Source organism: Macrobrachium nipponense, chromosome 14, assembly GCF_015104395.2.
Source record: "Macrobrachium nipponense isolate FS-2020 chromosome 14, ASM1510439v2, whole genome shotgun sequence".
Classification (NCBI taxonomy): Eukaryota; Metazoa; Arthropoda; class Malacostraca; order Decapoda; family Palaemonidae; genus Macrobrachium; species Macrobrachium nipponense.
In genome coordinates, this window is record NC_087207.1 from 37,401,745 (window position 1) to 37,423,428 (window position 21,684).

General features: G+C 38.7%; 1 protein-coding gene across 1 annotated transcript; it reads right to left on the minus strand.

Moving 5' to 3' along the window:
- Window positions 1-55: 55 nt before the first annotated feature.
- LOC135226477 (SNARE-associated protein Snapin-like) lies at window positions 56-18,099 on the minus strand. Its single transcript, XM_064266086.1, has 3 exons — window positions 17,926-18,099; window positions 4,586-4,751; window positions 56-192 (listed from the first exon to the last, which is right to left on the minus strand). The coding sequence occupies exons 1-3, from the start codon at window positions 18,069-18,071 to the stop codon at window positions 79-81; spliced, it is 426 nt and encodes a 141-aa protein (XP_064122156.1). The 5' UTR covers window positions 18,072-18,099; the 3' UTR covers window positions 56-78.
- Between the last annotated feature and the right edge of the window lie 3,585 nt (window positions 18,100-21,684).

Sequence of the window (21,684 nt, forward strand, 5' to 3'; positions counted from 1 at the left end):
CTTTTTTTTAATGAATTAAGGGATGTCTAAAAATATATAAATTAAACCTTACAATGTATGAAAATGAAATGAAAGAGATTAAGGTGCATGAAGTGAAGTAGACGGTGTAGCAGATGGTGATGTAGTCTCCAGCAAAGCTCTTCTTCGTGCTGTTTCTTTGTTTACTTGTAAATGAAGCTTATTGAGACGGTCCTGAAAAATTTAGAAAGCTATTATCCAGTAAAAGAAAATTGCAATAAATTTCCCGATAAGCATAGAAATGTAAAATATGACAGCTGATAACTGGTAACAGTAATAAAAATAATCCTATAAAAATGCTATGGTTTGTATTCTTGTTAAGAGCCAATACTGTATGAATAGTACATACAAACCCTATCTTTCATCCCTACATACTTGGCTCCATCATATATTGGGGATTATGCAGTAAAATATATACACACAAAAATGACAAACCAAGAATACACTAGTGTGTAACAGTCCTGAGTAAAATGACTAGCAATAAAAAAATTAAGTAAAAAGCGGTGTTAAACATTTAGTCTAATCTATTTTACAATACAGGTTGAGGCACTGCTGACAACTCATACTGCCACACCTTCATTTTAGGCCTGGTTTGATATAAACCGCAAAACAAATATAAGGATTGTGTAAGTCATTTGTACTGATTTTTCACTCAATTTCTCTAATTATGAAGTGCTAAAGCTACTTTTTTGTTTGGTACCCTTACAGGAGTCATATATTTCTTGTTACTTTTACTTGCGAGGCAAAACACAAAATAGGAAACTTAAAACATTCAAAATCAATATATAGGGCATTTTAAAAATTTCTAAACATTCTAAAAAAAATCTATGGTGTCAGAATATGATAATCTATTGTGGGGGAAAGAGCTTTGAGCATCTGCAATAAAAAAGGGTTCATGGCTCCATAATGACAGAAACAACTTTCAAAATATCCATTCTTAACCTGGCATAGGTGAATGGGGATGAGGAAACACATATGCTAAGCTTCTCTTTATTATGACGAGAATGATTCAAGAGAGTAACTATTAGAAACAATATTAATCACAATTGGTTATTTCCAAGTCATTTTATTCAATCTATTCATCACACAACTTCCTCTTTCTAGTTAAGTTCTTCATGAGAAAAGTTTAACACCACAAATAAATGGTGCTAATCCAGCTTCACTCTCACAGTACCCAAAGTAAAGTATGTCACATTATCACTTAAGACTAATCAACCATGTCATATTATCACTTAAGATTAATTTAGCCATGGATTAGAAACACGAGTGTGTCCTACTGGATGGAAAATTCTTGCCAATCTGGGGTCACAAAAAGTTTCAGGTCTGTCCTTTGAAATATCATGGCAATAGGCTCAATTGGATTATGATTAACATTTTCAACATACCAAAAATAATTTCTGTATACACCAACATTTTTGCTTACTAAAGTAGTTTAATCTTTAGTTACAGCAGTTTCTCAGTGCAAATATATATCTACATTAACAATGTGTTGTCAAGAATCTAATTTATTAAGTCTTAACCTGTGTGAAATTATTGTTAACCTGTGTGAAATTATTGTATTAAACTGAAAGTTCTACATTATCATGCATGATTTCTTGTTTACTGAAGGCAATGAACAATCAATATTTTCTTGAGATGCATACAAGGTAACACTGTACTTATCCAAAAATCTAAAGAATTTTAACACTGCACCTTGCTTTTGCTCCAACCTTTGTACCTCTGGAAACACAAAAGAATACAGTTGGCCCTCAACTTCAGCAAATTTAGAATTATGCTTGAAAAATATTTTAAAATTGCAATTTTTAAATTTGCTGTGTAAACAAAGAACATAAAGAGGTAAAAGAAAATACACTTCAGCTGAATAAATGAAAGCACCAGGATTGTTTGTTACAACTACTGACTATAGCTATTACCAAATAACAACCTGAAACCTGTAACCTCTACAAAATGAGTGTGTGTTACTGTTACTGTTACTGGACATTGAACTCCTCCAATATACCTCAGGCTAACTGTGACCAAAGGTTGTTCCTCAAGAACATTACCTAGGGAAAGCTCTGTAGATGAGACTGTCAGCAGGTAAGCCAAGGTTGACTATTATACTCACAAACAAGCATCATCTCTTAAAAATGCTATTCCAGCTCTGACTGCAGAGACTCCGGGAGAGAGGAACCCTCACAATCCATCAGATCCTGAAGCACAGACTACCCTGTTCAGGTAATGAGGACATTGGGCCAGCTCTCAGCTTCTGTGCTCATTCCTAATCATGTGACAAGCCAGAGGAGCCTCTCGCTGGAAAAGGCATATAAGATTTATCATAGCTGCTGTCAGATTGGGGTTCAGATTCTGACCCTGCTCCTAAGCTTCATAGCCGTATATTTCTTCCCTTTCTTCTTGTGAGTCTTGCTTGTCTTCTATTTTGAAGGGATGGTCTACCTCAGAACTGAAGGCAATGAAACACTGAGTTAAGGCTCTGCTGCTGGGAGAAACATTGCAAAAGGAATTCCCCTTTCTGTGTAGCAGAATGTGGTAGCTGCAGACACAATAAGTGAAGAAGGCTCAGATGGGAAATTCTTCTCCATCAGGTTACCAAAGAATGCCACAAAAGATGGACTACCAGGGATGGACAGCAAAGGCCATATTTTTGGCAGGTACTCTTGGCTAGGAGAACTACTTTAACAGAAGATCCCCCTTTGCAGCAGAAAAATAAGCTGAGACAGCTGTAGATTCAATAACTGAAGAATACTCAGGTGTCAACTCCTCTTCCACAAGGTTATCAAAGAATGCCACAGAAGATGGACTATTTGGGATGTTCAGCATAGGCCATATTTTTGGCAGGTACTTTTACGAAGATATCTTTCAGATGCTTGGAACATCAGTCTAAGTGGATTACGAGGGCAAAACAGCTTTTTCCTCAGAGGAGTCAGCATGGTTGGACTTCTCATCAACATAAGCACATTCCCTCTTAGAAGGGGTAGCACTACTAGGCAGTGGGATCTGGATGGGAAAAAAGTCGCTAGAAGGATTTGGTAGCATCAGTGAGGGCAAATTCCACCCCAAAAAACCCAGCAATTGCTTTTTGTCCCTCCTTCACTTACCAAATTTCTCCTACATTACACTCCCTGAAGGGCAAAGAACAGATGCAGGTCTTCCCCTACAGCAACCAAAATACTAATGAAAGTCTACAACTGTGGGAGACATGAAGCACCCACAAGGCTGCCTATCCCCTCACAATAGCAATAATCACATTTTTCTCCTTAGCAAAATAAAAGAACAGATGAACACAAACTTGGCAATAAATACTGAACATGAAAGTGTAGAAGGCTACTCCTCTAATAATTCAACAATCACATGATAGAGAGCAACTGAAACTGAAGGTCTCTATTTCCATAGGTCTCTATTTCCATAGGAACAACTGTGAATTCATTAATAAACAATTGTGATCTTCAGTTTCTGTTATATCAACAAAATTATCCCCCTCATATGTCTAAAAAGAGATGGGACTCAAGATAAATATGGAAAAACAGAAGTTATAAGGACAAAACTTTAGATGGAGAAAAAATTCACAAGGCTCAATTTTTCAGTTATTTAGGAGTAATATTATCTAATACAATTTCTTTTTAGTTGGAATTAAGTTACACTAGTTAAAGATTAAACAAGGCAAATAAGGCTGAGTAACATTCACATGGAAACACACTGCATACAAAGATAAGATTAGTATACTTAAGTTTAATATGTGTTCAGTCCTAAACAGAATGTAAAAGAAACCTTACCTAAATGGTTTTCTAGATTTAAGAAAAAATTTATATGGAGAATATCAAGTTACAATTAAGATGACTTGGACATGTCCAAGAGAAATAGTATGTAATAGTGTCAGTGGGGGGTTCCAGTGGATACTACAAGAGGTAGGAAGACCACATCTACTTGAATCACCAGAGGTAGGAAGACCTAAACCTACTTGGACCAGTACTATGAGAATGGGGGCTGGAGATTTGTGGAAATTAAAGCACAGAAAAGACAAGAGTGGCAGAATTTCACAAAGGACATAGACCTTTGCATCATGCAGCATTGGAGGCAATGATGATGACTGTATTGAAAGATGTATCAAGTATCATTATGCAAACACACTATATGTACAGGGAAGCCACAGGTTATGACAGTCTCGGCATATGTCGATCTGACCTTACGATGCTAAGAATTCTTTACTTTTTCGTTTATTTTTATAATTGTTTTTACACTACTTATTACCAATTAGATTAATTTTTATAATTTTTTCTCGTGTATCTAGATTGTGTGGGTTGATATAAAGAACACAGTATATTATCATTACTATTACATATTATTATTAAAATCTGACTTAAGTCGCTGCCTCAGGAATGGATCTACATCATAACTTGGGGACTGCCTGTAGTACAATATTAAAACAGCTTATGCTATTTCTTTTAATATTGTACTGTTTTAATATTGTAATTTGAATCTATGTGATTTTTCACATAAGCAAAAATTACTAAGAAGGCCCACTAAACATGGATCAAATAATGAACACAACTGTGATAATCTTTATAACTACCTGCGTATTCTGAAGAATATTGTTAACTACAACCACCTTCCTCTTAGCATTTTGGAGCTTTTTGATGTATGAATCAAGTTGCAAAGGACACTGACACTGTTCTTGTACCCGTGCCAATTCAGCTGCAAGTCCTTCTAACTGCTGATGTAACTCACTCTGACTTAACCTGAAATTGAATGTTTCATATAAAATTAAGCCAAAAATTTCACTCAGTAGTGACCTAACAGCTGAATAAGAGAGAAAATAAATATCTACAGTGGACCCCCTGTATTCGCGTTCTCCGGATTCGCGGACTCACACATTCGCGGATTTCTCTCGGGAACGTTTCCCTGCATCATTCGCGGAAAATTCGCGGTATTTTTCTATGAGAAATATCCACAAATTCCTGGTTTTTTTTTTATCAATTTCATCATAAAATGCACTTTTTGTGATAAAACTATTAAAAAAACCAAGTATGAAAATTTTTAGTGGTTTTTCTTAAGTTTTAACTAACAAAATAGGCTGTTTTTAGCGTTTTTAGAGGGGTTCCAAACATTCGCGGATTCTAACTATTCGCGGGGGGTCTGGTACGCATCCCCCGCGAATAAGGGGGACCACTGTAATTTCCACAATAGTAAACACACAAAGACTTAAATATGGCACAGGTACTGTCAAATAAACTGCCTCTAAGGCATGCAGAATCCACATTATTGCTTATTCTTATATTAAGCAATTTGCAGATGTTCGTAAAATTCACTAAGATAATGATTCCTTCTACAATGGAAACTCTGTAACTTTTTTTATACACGCAAAAAAATTAAAGTTTAAGTAACACCCACTTTATGTGAAGTAATTTGTTTACACGAGACATTTTAATAATTTTTTCTGTTGGTTTTGTAAAGTTTTGTATATTATGTAGAAATCACTTCTATTTGATCACCATGACAAGATTTTTTTTTTTGTGTTAGCAAGTCTGCAAGAACAAATAGCATTGTAGCTGAGTTATATTAGCCCCAACTAAACCCTCATAGTATGGAGTGGTGTGCAAACCAAGTGTATGAAGATTTGTTCCATACTACTCTGTTGTCTGAACTCGTGTTTTAGCTTTGAGTCAAGGCATGGTTTCGTGGAAAACTGACAGAAAAAATTGTGTATACGTATTACATACATAAAAGACTGGGGTGGACTGCCAAGGAACTATTTTGAAAATTTAAAAATTAATATCAAGTATTAGTGTTGTTTATCTATTTTTAAACAACTACAATGAATTGTTTTATGTACCTTTTCTATAAAATTTTTAACTATTCAATATACTCACAGAATTCCAACAGTTGAAAAATCAAAATTTTTAAAAGTAAATTGTATTTTTCCTAAATACAAACCTGAGTTCCTTTACATTAGGAATTACTTTACAGCTAAGCTAGAACACGGCCGTTAAATTCCTGAACAAGGTGGTTAGGCAGTAACTACTGTCTGGTAGGCAGGAAGACCTGCCTGGCCAGAAGTAATCACTCCACTTTGCCTTTCAGCCCAGGTTTTAGATTGAGGGGTGACATGAGGTAGGCATTAATGTAAAGGACCTCAGGTTTATACAGTAAGGAAAAATACAATTTACTTTAAAATATTGTGATTTGTTCCTACATGATATAGTACAAACCCTCAGTCCTTGACATTAAGAAGACTCGATGACTGGTGGGAGGAATCTGAGTGAGCTTCTAGAGCTGACTGGAGTTCAGCACACCTTGGCTACGCCTCCTGGTCGTAAGAGTAAGGAGTGCCGTCCCTCTGACAACTTGATTGAGGTATAAGAACCGCATGATCGAAAGTCAGACTTTGGACCTTTCCAAAAGGAGTGAGGATTCGTGACTCATCCGAAAAAGGGCTGAGAAGAATATTAGATTTGGAGGCAATACACAAACAACCAAACAAGGACAACAACCACACAATTCAATAACTATGCAACAAAAGGCCACTGCACAAACAATTACTAACAGCATAAAAATAATAATATGACAAGTTAATACACCACCTACAACACCAAGGAACCACAACAACTCATCTACAATATAGCCACAACAACCTTCAAACATACAATACCAGCAATAATTCAAACAGCAACTTCAAAAACACACAAACAACTGACCATCAACTATACTCAAGACTGCTGCCAAAAAACTTACTCTCCACCACAGGCTCTGATCACAGACTGACTCAAAATACAGACCAGACTTGCGTCCGACCCAACAGACACAACAACCCCTTGCCGAACGAGCAATTTGCTTATTAACTATCCATTCATGCGAACAAAAACAACCTAATGAGCCAACAACCAAAACAGCCAGCCTCTCTCTCTCTCTCTCTCTCACACAAACGACCCTTGAGAACGTTGTCAAATGCAACTACCATAACTCCATATTTCCTCCCTTGTTACATTTGACAACGTCTCCTTACACTCACATCATCCACACTAAATCACCTTTCGTAAAACACCCAAGGATGCTTGGAGGCAGGCCCTCTGGATCTCGTTTGAGGACCCTCATACAATCTCTCATTTACATCAGCATTCACGTCCTCCAAATCACTTCCATTCAGATTCCCACTATCTTCCTCACTTCCATCCCTCCAAATCTCAATCACTATCTCATCCACACCTTCCAATTCTGACCCAAATACCTCTTCTATTTCTGCTACCAAACCACTCAGTTCATTCATAGTTCTATTAAACTCTTGCAGAGTCTCATCCATACTACTAACCACCTCCTTACTATTCCGCTCCCTTCCTACTGAAATCTCACTCACCCCTGTTAATTCAAACCCAACCCACACACGCTACACGTATCTTTCATTCCCTCAAAATCATCTGTATTACCCGCCTTATCAACCATTTGTACTCTAATACTAACCCCTCTATCATGCAGTCCTCGCTTTTTCCTTTCACTCTCTTTCTTTACCTTCTTCAGCTTTCTTCCATACTCAACTAACACTAACTGTCGATCTCCCGGACACATTTGTTCACTGATGCTCGGCTCATGTTTATTCACTTTCAACCACTCACTCATCTACACTCTAGAGGACCCACCCAACTGAATCCCTTTAATTTCAAGTTTCCCAGATTCCCAATCTGACTCATCCTCTTTTGCCTACACACATTCGCTACATGAACTTCCATTCCACATTCAACACATTTTGCTTGTCGTTCCCTATACATCCTAGCATAATGTCCACTCTTTCCGCAATTACCACAAACCACGTTCACTCTGGTACCCCGACATCAACTCGCTATATGCCCTACTTGCCCATACCTGTAACACTTAATATCCCTATTTTTCTTACATTCACTCACTTGATGACCCATCTGCCCACACCCGAAGCATGCTCCTAGACCCACCGACATTCATTCTTCTTGTGTTCTGGCTTAGCACATCTGTAACACTGCTGCTATCTACCAACGCTTGCACTCCGATCTCTCTTAGGGCTAACTACACTTACGTTACTTGCTCTCAAATTCCCATCAACCACTCATTCAGCCATTTGCCTCAGCCCTTATGAAACTGCCTCCCTAAAGCTCCTAAACTCTGGTACAGTCCAGTCCCGAATTATGAGTGTTCGAATTGTGCAATTCCCCTTTTAAGTGGTCACTAGTTCTCAAAAATAGATTTTCTGTATCTGCGAAGCCATTCAAATTCTGCGAGTCATGCGCCGCAAAATGTATCAAATCTATCGTCTTTTCAAGTATTTTAGATGTAGATGTGGGAGGGTTTGCTGGTATCTGAAGGGGTGGGGGGACTGCTTGGAGGAAAAAACTATTATTCCTCCAAAGGGGAATGCAAGAGAAAGATTTCCTGCTCAGTACAGCACATTCCCTACATTCATCATTACCCCATACATGCTCAACAAAAATCCTGTCAAGAAGTTATTTATCATGATATCTCCATACTTAACCACACAATAATTCTAATATTCCTTAAAAAAGTCCCCTATATCCCCACTACCATATTCCTCATACTTCTCACATCGGGGTACCTCTCTCATATAAACCACCTTTCGCACTTCCTGCTCACTCTCACTTTCGCTACTTTCATTGTGACCTTTCTTACCCTCTTCTGAATACATATAACGAATCTACTTCCATACTCACATCCATGCTCTTGATTACGCTCTTCTTACCTTTCTTCTTCCTACCTACCTGTTTCCACTCACCGCTATATAAATCACTCTCATCCTGTGCATACCCTCAACTCTATTCTCATCTTCATTCATTCCCTTCTTATCTTGCCCACCCATCCTTACCAATCTTCTTCCTTTTAGCCCTTTCTATACTCTCAACTCCCTTCTTACCCTTCTGCTCTGATCTATCCCTATTCTGTACCTTCTCTTTCTTCTCCTCATTTACCACAACCATATCACTTTCCTCCCTCACACTTTCATCCACTTGTTCTAACACTTTCTTAATCGCTCCTGGCCCGTCACAAAACCCAGTTGCTACACCTACTTCCTACAGCTCCCTCTCCAAAAAACCCTTTCATCATATCCTTCATCATCTCTTTACATCACTCATCATCAATCCCAATTTTTCATCCACCCTCTCAATCATCTGCTGTTCAGCTCCTTTCACTTCTTTCATTTCCACTTTTGCACTCCTTAGCATTCCTCTCATTTCTTCTAACTTGCTCTTCAGCTCCTCACACTCTACCTTCAAGCTCTCATTCTCTACTTCCAATCGTCCTCTCACTTCTCTCTACAAACTCAACTCCACCTTCAGCCTCTCCACTTCAGTTAAACCTTCCATACTCATTTTCCTTCACCAACCACACAACCCACCACACCAACCGTCCTACAGCTGCTGCACCAGCAGCCCCTCGTTGGGCGCCAATAAATAATGTGGAGGGATCGTAACACAATACACAAACAACCAAACAAGGACAACAACCACATAATTCAATAATTATACAACAAAAGACCACTACACAAACAATTACTAACAACATAAAAAACAATAACACACAAAACAACTGACCATCAATAATACTCAAGACTGCTACCAAAAAACTTACTCTCCACCACAGGCTCTGATCACAGATTGACTCAAAATACAGACCAGACTTGCGACCGACCCAACAGACACAACAACCCCTTGCCGAACGAGCAATTCACTTGTTAACTATCCATTTACATGAACACAAACAACCTAATAAGCCAACAACCAAAACAGCCAGCCAGCCTCTCTCACAAACGACCTTGAGAACGTTGTCAAATGCAACTACCATAACTCCTCCATAACACTTGAACTCTCAGGAGAAGATTCCATAGAGTTCCTCTTATTCCCTTGCTCATCCCAGCGTAACCCAGGAAGTACAGGAAAAAAAAAAGAGGAGGATTGACTGTTCGTGTCTGCTCTTCTCTGAACTTGCAGTATTTTCATTCTGCCAAACGAAGCATTCTTTTTCTACAACTGTTTCGTTCACACAAATGTAAGCGAAAGTTGAGCAGAGTTAAATGCAGTAAAAGCTGGCGAGAACTTACATCTTGCTATGCATCTATCTTCTCCATGGTCGAGCCTCACTAAGAGGACTACACAGAGAACCTCCTTTCAGCTCCTACAGATGCCTTGTCCTGAGAGACAGAGACATCGATCGTGGCACGTGAAGAATAGCCATTCCTGGTTTTCACATGTGGGTTCGAGCCAGGTCCCTTATTTCACCCTGCACCACTGTCATGAAGGAGAGAAGACCACCCATCACTGCTGTGGGTGTACAACTCCCCTTGGAGGTTGTACACTCGGAGAGACTCGTACCAGAGTACCCGACACAGCCCCAGCTCTATGAGAAGCACTCTTGGAACCAGAGACAGGAGAAAGAACCTAGGTCCAAACTCCTGGGACTCCTGAGACACTATATTTTGGGGATAGCATCCTGGTTCCCACTCCGGAAGGAGCAGGTGAGCCGATGAGAGAGCTAACTGCTTCCTCTCCAGGAAAGGAAACAGACTCTTAGAAGTCTCGAGGCAAGAGACTTCTTAGGGGGCGGAGAAACTACCTTCCCCTTCTTAAGCAGTGGAAGCCTTCAGAGAGGGAGATGAGGAGGCATCAGAAGATGAAGACAAAGACGATGAATCCTGTGGAAACTTGCTGCAACAAGGGAAGGGACTTCACTGATCAAGAGCAGAGAGTTTGTTCAGTAGAGCCGAGCACTCAGCTCGACAGAGCTGGCTGGCCAAGCCAAGTCGAGTGAGCTGAGCAGATCACCATTACATAATTATGAGAGGTAATCGTCAGCAAAGAACAATCACTTCTTCCCAATTAACTGTTTTCCTTTGAGGCCAAAGCTCCAAAAAGAAAAATACAGAGGGATTCTGTGTCTGCTGTCCTACGCGTTCGGACCCTAAGGTCCAAGACACGAGGACAGTACTTGACCATTCACCTAGAAGATGTTGATGCAGTCCCAATCTCTGCATAGTCCTAAACCAGACTGAAGAGCAACCTCATCTGTACTACTGGTAAATGCTCGTCTCGCCATCCAAGCACTCGTGTTAGCGAGCGCTAGAATTTGTAAGAATTCCCATGCTCAGCTAGAAATCTGACTCTTGCAAGACAATAATCGGGTGAGCCTTGTCTCTCCCTGATGGTCTGCAACATGTTGAAGCCGAGCACTCGGCAAGTGCCATCAAAACCAAGGGATCCATGTGCTCAGCAAGCCTCCCAATTACAGACAGTCCTCGGTTATCCATGGTGGTTCCGTTCTCGGCGGGGTGCTGATAAGCGAAAACTGGCATTAACTGAAACTTGTCGATTTATGGCACCAAATTTCAGTTAATGGTGCCTCTGTTAGGCATCTTATGTTGCCATAACTATTATTAGCACCTTATGGCGCCGATAACCAAAACTCGGCACATTATGATGCCATAAATCACTGATTTTACGGCGCCAGACAAGCCCCATAAAACCGGATCACCATTAACAGAGTCTGCCGATAACGGGGACTGCCTATTGTAATAAATATCGGGAATAACTGTTGCCCAAGACTGTTTGGAAATCACAGAAACCCAAAACACTCTGAGAATGACACAAATTTCAAGGAGTTTAATCGCTTAGCTAGACTCCAGATTTTTGTAATAATTATCAGGGATGCCTGTCTTGCCTGAGTGTTTGAAAATTACAGAAAACCAAAACACACTATGAATACCAGAAATTCCCAGGAATTCAAGAGTCCTGTGAGATTCCCAGCTATTGTGATAACAATTATAGGAAATTCTTGTCTAGTTTGAGTGTTTGCAGAACATAAACACCAAAACACTCGGAGAGTGCTAGAAATTCCATAGAATTTAAGCACTTGGCGAGACTACCAAATTTCGTCAAACAACCATTGGGGAGGGGCCCCTCCTCGACTCCTGTAGAAATTGAGAAGAAAAAGGCATAAAAACCAGTCCTAAATGCAAACATTTAAGACTGGAATGCAAGTACGATTAAAAAAAATATGTACTTTAGGCTCCCAAAATGCAAGAACTGGACTCTGTCCAAAGGACAGAAAGAGCAGGGCAAACATAGCCTCGAGGTGTTCGAATCCTAAGAATTTAAAACACCAGATGTTGAGACGGTTAGAAGTCTCTCTGTCATTGACAGAAGATCCTTCCTCAACGATGTGAATGTACATCCAGTGGGACCCCAAGATCCTTCCAGGAGTGTAGTTCCCAGACGCTGAATCCTGCAGAGAGCACTCTGAAGAATCCCTCCTATTCACTTTGCCCTTTCCAGAGTAGCCATAGGAAGTAGAGGGCATAGGTGAGGAAGATTGGATGTTCTTGCTCACCTTACTAACAAAACTAGCAGGAGAAGAGAATTGCAGGCAGCCATCAGCCTTTGGTGATGGCCACGACGTGAGTCTACGAGAGAGTTCTCACCCTGGCAGCACATGATTACACAGTTTATGAAGTGCAAAGCTTTATTCCCTAATTGTTTACCTTACTCATTATTTAGTTTAACTTTACTTTGTTACTTCAAAATGTTTATTTTAATTCATGTCTATTATCCCTTATTTGCAAAAAAATTAACCCTGAAAAATTACAGATACTTCTAAAGTAGATATGAGCAGCCGACGGCAAAACGTCATCGCTATCAATTTAGTGAAGCTTCACACATACGCCGATACATTTACAAACTTTTTCCATGAATTCTAGTTGTCATAGTATTGCAATAATGATAAAATTGCTCTTATATGTATATATACCACACATAGATATGCTAATTTCACTTATTTCCCTGGTTTTATGTAAGTCTTATACCCAGTTTGGAGGGTAAATACATACCAATTGGCAACACTGATAAACAATTGAAGAGCGCACACCAACGCTGTAGGTACCGTTCACAAGCAAAACTGTTGATATTTGAGTCAGGAATCTAGTTACTTTTTCAACAAAAAATATTTTCAAATTAATAATTATGAATAGGGTAAACAATCACGGACGATCAATCGTCATCACGCTGGCCGGGTCTTATTCACTTGATATTTAATTGGTGAAACAGGAATACAATTACAACTTTAAGCATACCATTCAAAAGATTGAAGTTTCGTCAACATAAAGTGATATATGAAAGCCCCATACAAACTAAAATAAGCATGTGACGCTCTTCGTAAAATATGAAATCGTGTGGCTGGACGGGTCTAGTCACAGATGGACACCATCTTTCCCAGCACTCATTTGAACAATGTTAGCATATATATGTAACGTTTATTGATCTTACTCAAGATTGCAGTTGTAATCAGCACAATAAAACATTTTGTTGCCTATATTAGTGAAAGTATGAAACTTGTTATTCCCGGGGTCATGGTTTGAACTGAATTCATTTTTACTTTGTAATCAGTGGTTTTATCCTTACTGCCATCACAACTGAGACTCCACAGGGCTTATTTGATTGTAATTATACACATTATTGGTCTTAATCCCCTCCAAATTGCACTTGAACCACGTCGCTGTTCCTGGTTCCTAAGCGCTCATCCATAAACACAGTTACGAGTAGCAGACGACGACACTGTTTATGAGGTGCAGAGCTTTATTCCCTTAATTGTTTACTTTACTCATTATTTAGTTAAACTTCACTTTGTTACTTTAAAATTTTTATTTAATTCATGTCTATAATCCCTTTTTTGCAACCATATTACCCCGAAAAATTACAGATATTACTAAAGTAGATATGTACAATCCAATGTTTCTAGCCTTGTCATACATCTGACTGCCGAAAACCATCGCGGAGCAGACGACGTATAGTGGATTAAAATTTTTTTCTTTTTGCTAGCACTTTTCATTGATTTAAGTCTATATTAGTATTTTGATTTTTTTAATAACTGTATGCCAGAAATAAATGTAACCTTTAATGTTTGCATGCTAAGAATGGCAAAATCATCGTTGCCACATTAGTGGAGCTTCACACATATGCCGATGCACTATTATAAAGTGTTTCCATGAATTCTAGTTGTCACAGTAATGCAATAATGATAAAATTGCTTTAAAATTTGTGTATACGTATATACTTCCAATACATAGGCTAATTTCACCAATTTCCACGTTTTGTGTAAGTCTTATACCCAGTTTGGAGGGTGAACACATACCAATTGGCAACAGAGAGAGAGAAGGGAGGGTAAAAGAAGGAAGAAGGACAGGAGTGGCGGTGGAGGTGGGGGGAGAGGGTAGGTGGAGCTTTTCACTGCTGTGTTCATATCCATTTCTGGATAATGGAGTTTTTGTCTCTTAGTACAAGGACAAGTGACGTTATTCTTTACGATTAGTGATTCACGATACCCTTATAAATTACGGCACTGTGTGTAATACACTATAGTAAAATCTCGTTCTGATACGAGTGTTCGTTACAGAAATATTGCCAAAAAACGTGCTTGCACTGTCTCTGAAACCCATAGTAGGTATGCTGCTTAGTTGTCAACCAAGTTTTTTGTAATCAAGTATTTTTTACAAGCTAGCTATTGTATAAATTTGTATTTTTCTTAATCAAAACATATGCTCCTCAATACTAACTTTCCTCTTTTCACAACTTTCTGGTCATTGCAAATTCGGCCCCATTAATTTCTTATGGTGCGAAAACAGACAAGAGGCCCAGCGTCACATGCTTATTTTAGTTCGTATGGGGCTTTCATATATCGCATTATGTTGACGAAACTTCAATCTTTTGAATGTTATGCTTAGAGTTGTAATTGTATTCCTGTTTCACCAATTAAATATCGAGTGAATAAGACCCGGCCAGCGTGATGATGGTGGATTGTCCGTGATTGTTTACCCTATACTTACTTCGAAAGGAGAGTAGAGGTCTCGAGCTCCTTCTCTCACCATCAATAACTCGTGACTGATGAGCATCTCCGGTGTCAGAACGTGTTAAATTACTTTTTCAGAGGATGGCTTCAAACACGGTGGAAACTGGATCCACTAGTCCAGTCAGTTGTTCCCCCTATGTTGACGAAACTTCAATCTTTAGAATGGTATGCTTAAAGATGTAATTGTATTCTTGTTCTACCCATTAGGGTAAAAAACCGCAGGGTACAGAGTGGACCATGTACGATCAGCGTGAAGAATCCCAAAAAAAGTACATTATAACGCGTCCTGACACCGGAGATGGGCATCAGTCGCGACTTGTTGTTGGTGAGAAACGGAGCTAAAGACCTCTACTCTCCTTTCGAAGTAAGTATTTTCTCCAAAGTTAGAAATTAAGGCCAAATTTAAAGCATTAAACAGAGGGTAGTGAAAAGGGTGTCCAACGCAGTGCAAATCTCACCTAAACACGTTCAACATTTTTACTTATAACTCGAAATATTTAGAAGATTGACGCCATCTCGATGTGTCAATAAACTAACCATTTCCTGTGATAAATCCGCACACCACTTGTACCCACAGACGCTGGGGCACTTTCATCACAACAATCGGAAAACTTTCCCTCACCGAGTAAACAACTGTTTTGGTAGAAGACGACGACTAAGCGTGCACTTCGATAATTTTTTAAATAAATAGTAAAACATCAATATTTTACATATCTATGATGATTAATTTGAAAATATTCATTATTGAAAAAGTAACTCGATTCTGACTCAAATTTAAGTAATTAATTTTTGGAATTAGAACGTTCTTTTAAGTCCTGTATTATGATGTCAAGACATCTTGACTTTCGTACCTATTGTAAATAATTGCTTTACTCAACCTTCTTGCAGAACAGTTTACCAGTTATTCATGCAGATTGTCAGCTCTTCATGTATTTGTTATAATCATAATGCGCATATATATCTTTATTATTTACTTTTTGGATATATGAAGATGTTTTACTGCCGGATTATCGCCGTAGTGTGACGCAAACGTTTTCAGTCCCTGTTCCTCTGTATTCCCACCAAAAGAAATTATGGGGCCGAATTTGCAATGAAAGAGGAAAGTTAGCATTGAGGGGCATATGTTTTGATTGAGAAAAATACAAATTTATTCAATATCTAGCTTGTAAAAAATACTTTATTACAAAAAACTTGATTGACAACTAAACAGCATACCTACTATGGGTTTCAGCGACAGTACAAGCACGTTTTTGGGCAATATCCATTTCTGTAACGAACACTCGTATCAGAACGAGATTTTGCTATAAAGCATTACGCCCAGTGCCGTAATTTATAAGGGTATCGTGAATCACTAATCGTAAAGAATAACGACACCTGACCTTGTACCAAGAGACAAAAACTCCATTATCCAGAAATGGATACGAACACGCGTAAAAAGCTCCACCTACCCTCTCACCCCACCTCCACCGCTACCTCGTTCCTTCTTCGTTACTTCGCCTTCCTTTCTCTCTCTCTCTCTCTCTGTTGCCAATCAGTATGTGTTGACCCTCCAAACTGGGTATAAGAACACACACAAAACGTTGAAATTGGTGAAATCAGGCTATGTATTGGAAGTATATATACATAAATATTAAAGCAATTTTATCATTATTGCATTACTATGACAACTAGAATTCAAGGAAACAGTTTATAATAATGAATCGGCGTATGTGTGAAGCCTCCACTAATGTGGCAACGATGATTTTGCCATTCTTAGCATGCAAACATTAAAGGTTACATTTATTTCTGGCATACAGTTATTAAAGAAATTCAAAATACTAATATAGACTGAAATCAATGAAAAGTGCTAGCAAACACAAAAAAAGCCAAAAAAAAAATGTATATATTTAATCCACTTATCCGTAGTCGTTCCTCTATGGTTTTCGGCAGCCAGATGTATGAAAACGTTAGAAACATTTGATTGTATCTACTTTAGAAATATCTGTAATTTTTCGGGGTAATTTGGTTACAAAAAAGGGATAATATACATGAATTAAATAAAATTTTTAAATAACAAAGTAAATTTGAACTAAATAACAAGTAAAGTAAACAATTTAGGGAATAAAACTTTGCAGTTTCGTCGTCTGCTGTTCGTAACTGTGTTTGTGGCGCGCGCTTAGGAACCAGGAACAGCAACTTGTTTAAAGTGCAATGTGGAGTGAATTGAGACCAAATTGTGTATAATAGCAATCAAATAAGCACTGTGGAGTTTCAGTTGTGATGGCAGTAAGGATAAAAACCACCGATTACAAGGTAAGAATGAATTCAGTTCAAACCATGACCCCGGGAATAAAAAGTTTCATACTTTCACTAATATAGGCAACAAAATGTTGTTTTATTGTGCTAATTACAACTGCAATCTTGAGTAAGATCAATAAACGTTACATACATACGCTAACATTGTTCAAATGATTGCTGGGAAGGCTGGGAAAGATGATTGTCGTCTCTGATCAGAACCTGTACATCCCATGGTAGCCGCCATATTAGATTTCAAAACTGCCTTGAAAACATATTTTACGCAGAGCGTCACATGCTTATTTTAGTTTGTATGGGGCTTTCATATATCACATTATGTTGACGAAACTTCAATCTTTTGGAATGGTATGCTTGGAGTTGTAATTGTATTCTTGTTTCACCATTTAAATATCGAGTGAATAAGACCTGTCCACCGTGATAAGGGTTGGTAGTCGCTGGTGTTTCCCCCTAAATATCGAGTGAATAAGGCTGATCCACCCGATGACGATGGATCCACTGCAGTGTTTCCCCCTATGTCTAGCCTATACCTACCAGTGAAATAGGCTAAGTATAAATGCGTCAAGTCCAAGAAATATAATCAACATACATGCATCACTTATAAGACATACGCTGAGGATGCCTAAGTCATACCAAATTCAGTAAGCTAAACAGGCCGAAGGAAGGTGGGAATCTAAGGTACCGTAGTAGGTACCTAGCTGTGAAAAGCCTCCCCTCACACTCGTCAATAAAATTTTGGTCCAGGAGACTTACCTAGTAGCACGGACTCTCTCATCTAATTGATCTAAACACGGCTTCAATAACCCCACGATTCCGTCAACTAACGCATCTCGTGTAGGTGAAACCAGATCCTCTGTTCTGTCGTCAACACTAGTACAAGTGCTCTCTGTGTCCGCCATCTTTGTTTACATTCGCGCACCATGGTTTCGTTCTCTATAAATTAATATTTTTCATTGGCGCGTTATTTTCAGTACAATTTAATCTTTTTATAATTAAAGATTTGAAAATAAATTATCATTCTTAGGCACCTCCCTATTCAAAAATAAGAAATTTAAACATTATCTATCAGCTGTAAGAAAGAAATGTGAACATATGGCATTGTAGTTGAGAGATACTAGAAGGTGAAGAAGATGTAAGCTTTATTTTGCTACTGACCTGGGCTATTGTAAAACCAGACAAATAAACAAACAAATATATGAATAAATAACAGGCTGCTCTGAGAACAAGCTTACTTGCATAATTTTCAAAGCGCAGTTAGAAAATTATATATCTGCAAAAAAACTATCAAGGATTGCCACAAGGCAATGTGCTGGACATACTTTTTTAAAATTACAAACACTGTCGCACTATCACTAACAATACATGCAGTAAATTGTAGATAATTTCCAGGCGGTCGGTGGTTATACCTGGTTATAAAGAAAAGTGAAAATGTCCAAGATAAGTAAGGATAACGAAGCGAAGAGTTTGATGGACAGAAAAAGCCGGGACTACACGAAGGCAAATGAAACCCCAGGAGTATTCATTGATGAACATCTTAACAAGGATGGTCAGATAATATATCTAGCAGAAATCGAGGATGGTCAGATAATATATCTAGCAGAAATCGAGAACAATCGTTTAATAATGGTCAATTACGAAAGAAAAATGTGTATAAATGCACGTACACTCCCTTATTACAAAGATGAAGCGCCACTGCTGTTTTTGTAATGGCTACCAAATTAGTTCTGACGAAACTTATTTAAAAAGCTGCTAAATCAAGCATGGATAAATCCCCTCGTGATGGGGCACCAGGGAAAATTTACTGGTTATGTCAGGCGAAAATAGAATATGTTACATAATGTCTTGATCTATATTGCGATGGAGTATGAAACAAAAATCTTAAAGGGACTTCGTCGGAGGATGTCTACCATAGTAAGTGTAAATACGCGTAGCTGCATTTATGAATATACGGTAAAGAAACCAAAATGAGGTTATTGATTATAACTAACAAACAAAAAGGTCTCACCTGTTGGACGGAGTAGAGACGAAGAGGAGAGGCTCCAAATATGAACGGAGTAAGTGCATAAAATAAAAAGAAAGGAAAAAAAAAACTTAGTATAAATTCACTGAGCTATTTCATACTAAGGCGGTTTTATGACTATGATTATCTGCGAAGTGTTTTAGGGAAACTTAATGAAGAGAGCCATTTCTTTTTTTTTTTTCTTTTTTTTTCATTTGTTTATTTTACTATAGTACTCTCAAACTTCAAATCTGTCTGCTCATCCCTTTACTCTCTCTCTCTCTCTCTCTCCTCATCTCTTCTCCTCTCTCTCTCTCTCTCTCTCTCTCTCTCTCTCTCTCTCTCTCTCTCTCTCTCTCTCTCTCTCGTTCACGTGTCTGGCTTTGGTCCTCTGGTCGTTTAACCCAACGATCTCATTCCTTTACGAGATTAATTTTGCTCTTTTACGAGACGAACTCCAGTCTTTAACGAGACAGAGCGTCTCTTCTACGAGACCCGATCGACCGCGCGAGACCCCCATCCATGCTGCTGGAAGCAAACAATGCAATATATTATTTTCCTTTTCGAGTCCCATCCTTATTAAGTGTACAATAAGGGTCAGAAGGGCTGTTCTTTTGTACACCCCACCCATATCCACCTGCTCCGGGTCTGCCCACGGGGATAGAAGAAGCCGTTTATACAGTATATCAAATTGCTCGAAGTTTGGCGGCCATCTGGGCGGGGCTCCGTCCACTCCTCGCGTTCATCGTGTTGAAGTGAAACAGGAATAACATTTTGGACAACGCATTATTCGCCTTTTCAAGATTATTCTAATGAGATGTTGCTTTTTAATAGAGCCAGGCTGATTTTCACTTTTTTCATTTATTTTCGGACGACGATTGCCCTTTCAGTTTTCTGTGAAAGAAATCTGTTGAAATGGATAATGTCTGTCCGTCCGCCTTCAGATCTTAAAAAGTATTGATGCTAGAGGGCTGCAAATTGGTATGTTAACCATCCACCCTACAATTATCAAACGTACCAAATTGCAGCCATGTAGCCTCGGTAGTTTTTATTTCATTTGTTAAAGTTGGTCGTGATCATGCGTCTGGCACCGCTATAGGTGCCAATAATCCAGGCCACCACCGGGCCGTGGCTGAAAGTTTCATGGGTCGCAGCTGAAATGTTTACGGGCCGTGGCTGAGAGTTTCATGTAGCATTTTACACTGAAAAGACAACTCAATTGCACCAAAGAAACTTAGGCTCATTTTTTGCTTCTTTACTCTTGAGGTTTACTGCGGCGAGGACCGAGGAGGAGGGATGTCCGAAATAAGGCCAGTTCCGAAAAGAAAGACGCCTAAGAACTTGAACCCCTGAGTTGGTTGTCCATGAAATACTGAGAACAGCATCAAGGTTTTTAATCTGATGAGGAATGGGATGCAAGATCAATCGAACTGGTTGGCTCTTGATTTTGGGTCGTTTCTTTTCAGACAGTATCCGAGGGATTGTGAAAACCCTAGTGCGTGCAACGACGATGAATGGGTGGGGGAAGGTCACCAGAGCAGTGTAAGATTCAGTGCCTGTAAAGCAAGAAGAAGGAGGAGACCTACCGACGGAGTTAGTGTCCCAAGAGGGATAATGTATGTGCGTGTGAAGATCCGGCTCAGATATGAGCGCAATATCCAGTACATAGATCTGTGGGAACTTCTTTGAGCAGCGAATGCAGCACACCTAAAATGCACGCAGTTTCTGAGAAGCAAATTTATCTAGAACAGCAGTTTTCGAAATACTGTTAATTTCTAAGACGAAAATTTTGATAGATATGATAGTTTTAATATATAGCAACTCATTATAAAAGTAAAAGGTGTGGAATACAAACAGATACCTATAAAATTGGTTTCGAAGCATAAACCGAACGAAGTTGAATGGGGATCAAGCATTCATCATAAAACAGTTATGATAAGTGTCAAAGTAAAGGGTAAATCTATATAAGACATGACTTCACATTGAAACAAACTCATGAGAAAATCCTCTGAGAAGAAATGAGGAAGGTTATGACATGCATTTCATTGAAAGTAATATTTTTAGACTAAAAGTTTCATGGTGAAGGTGAAGCGTATGTTAGAATGAGTCAATGGGAGAGTGTCTGGTTTGGTGTAAAAGTGGATCTGAAACAAAAAGCGTTATATTTCCCATGGCAATGCAATACTTGATAAATTATGTTTATGGATGGAGCGGTGCAAGGTGGATGATAAAGGAAATATGTAGGTGCAAAGTTGTAGGATAACCAAGTTTGAGTGACGCCTAATTTAGCTAGTTAGGTCATTTTGCGTATTGGCCTGTGTCCATCCGTTAACTATTGGAGCCTATTTTACCTGCACTGGATTAGATTCTAGAAAAACTGCACTGTTATTAATAAATTAATTTCTTAGTTTCCGTGTTAAAGAGGTTTTAGGTTATTTCATCTAATTATTCTAAAATACGATTTTCCAGTCACGATTTAATTTACAGATTTTTTAGACCAAAGAACTAGTCAT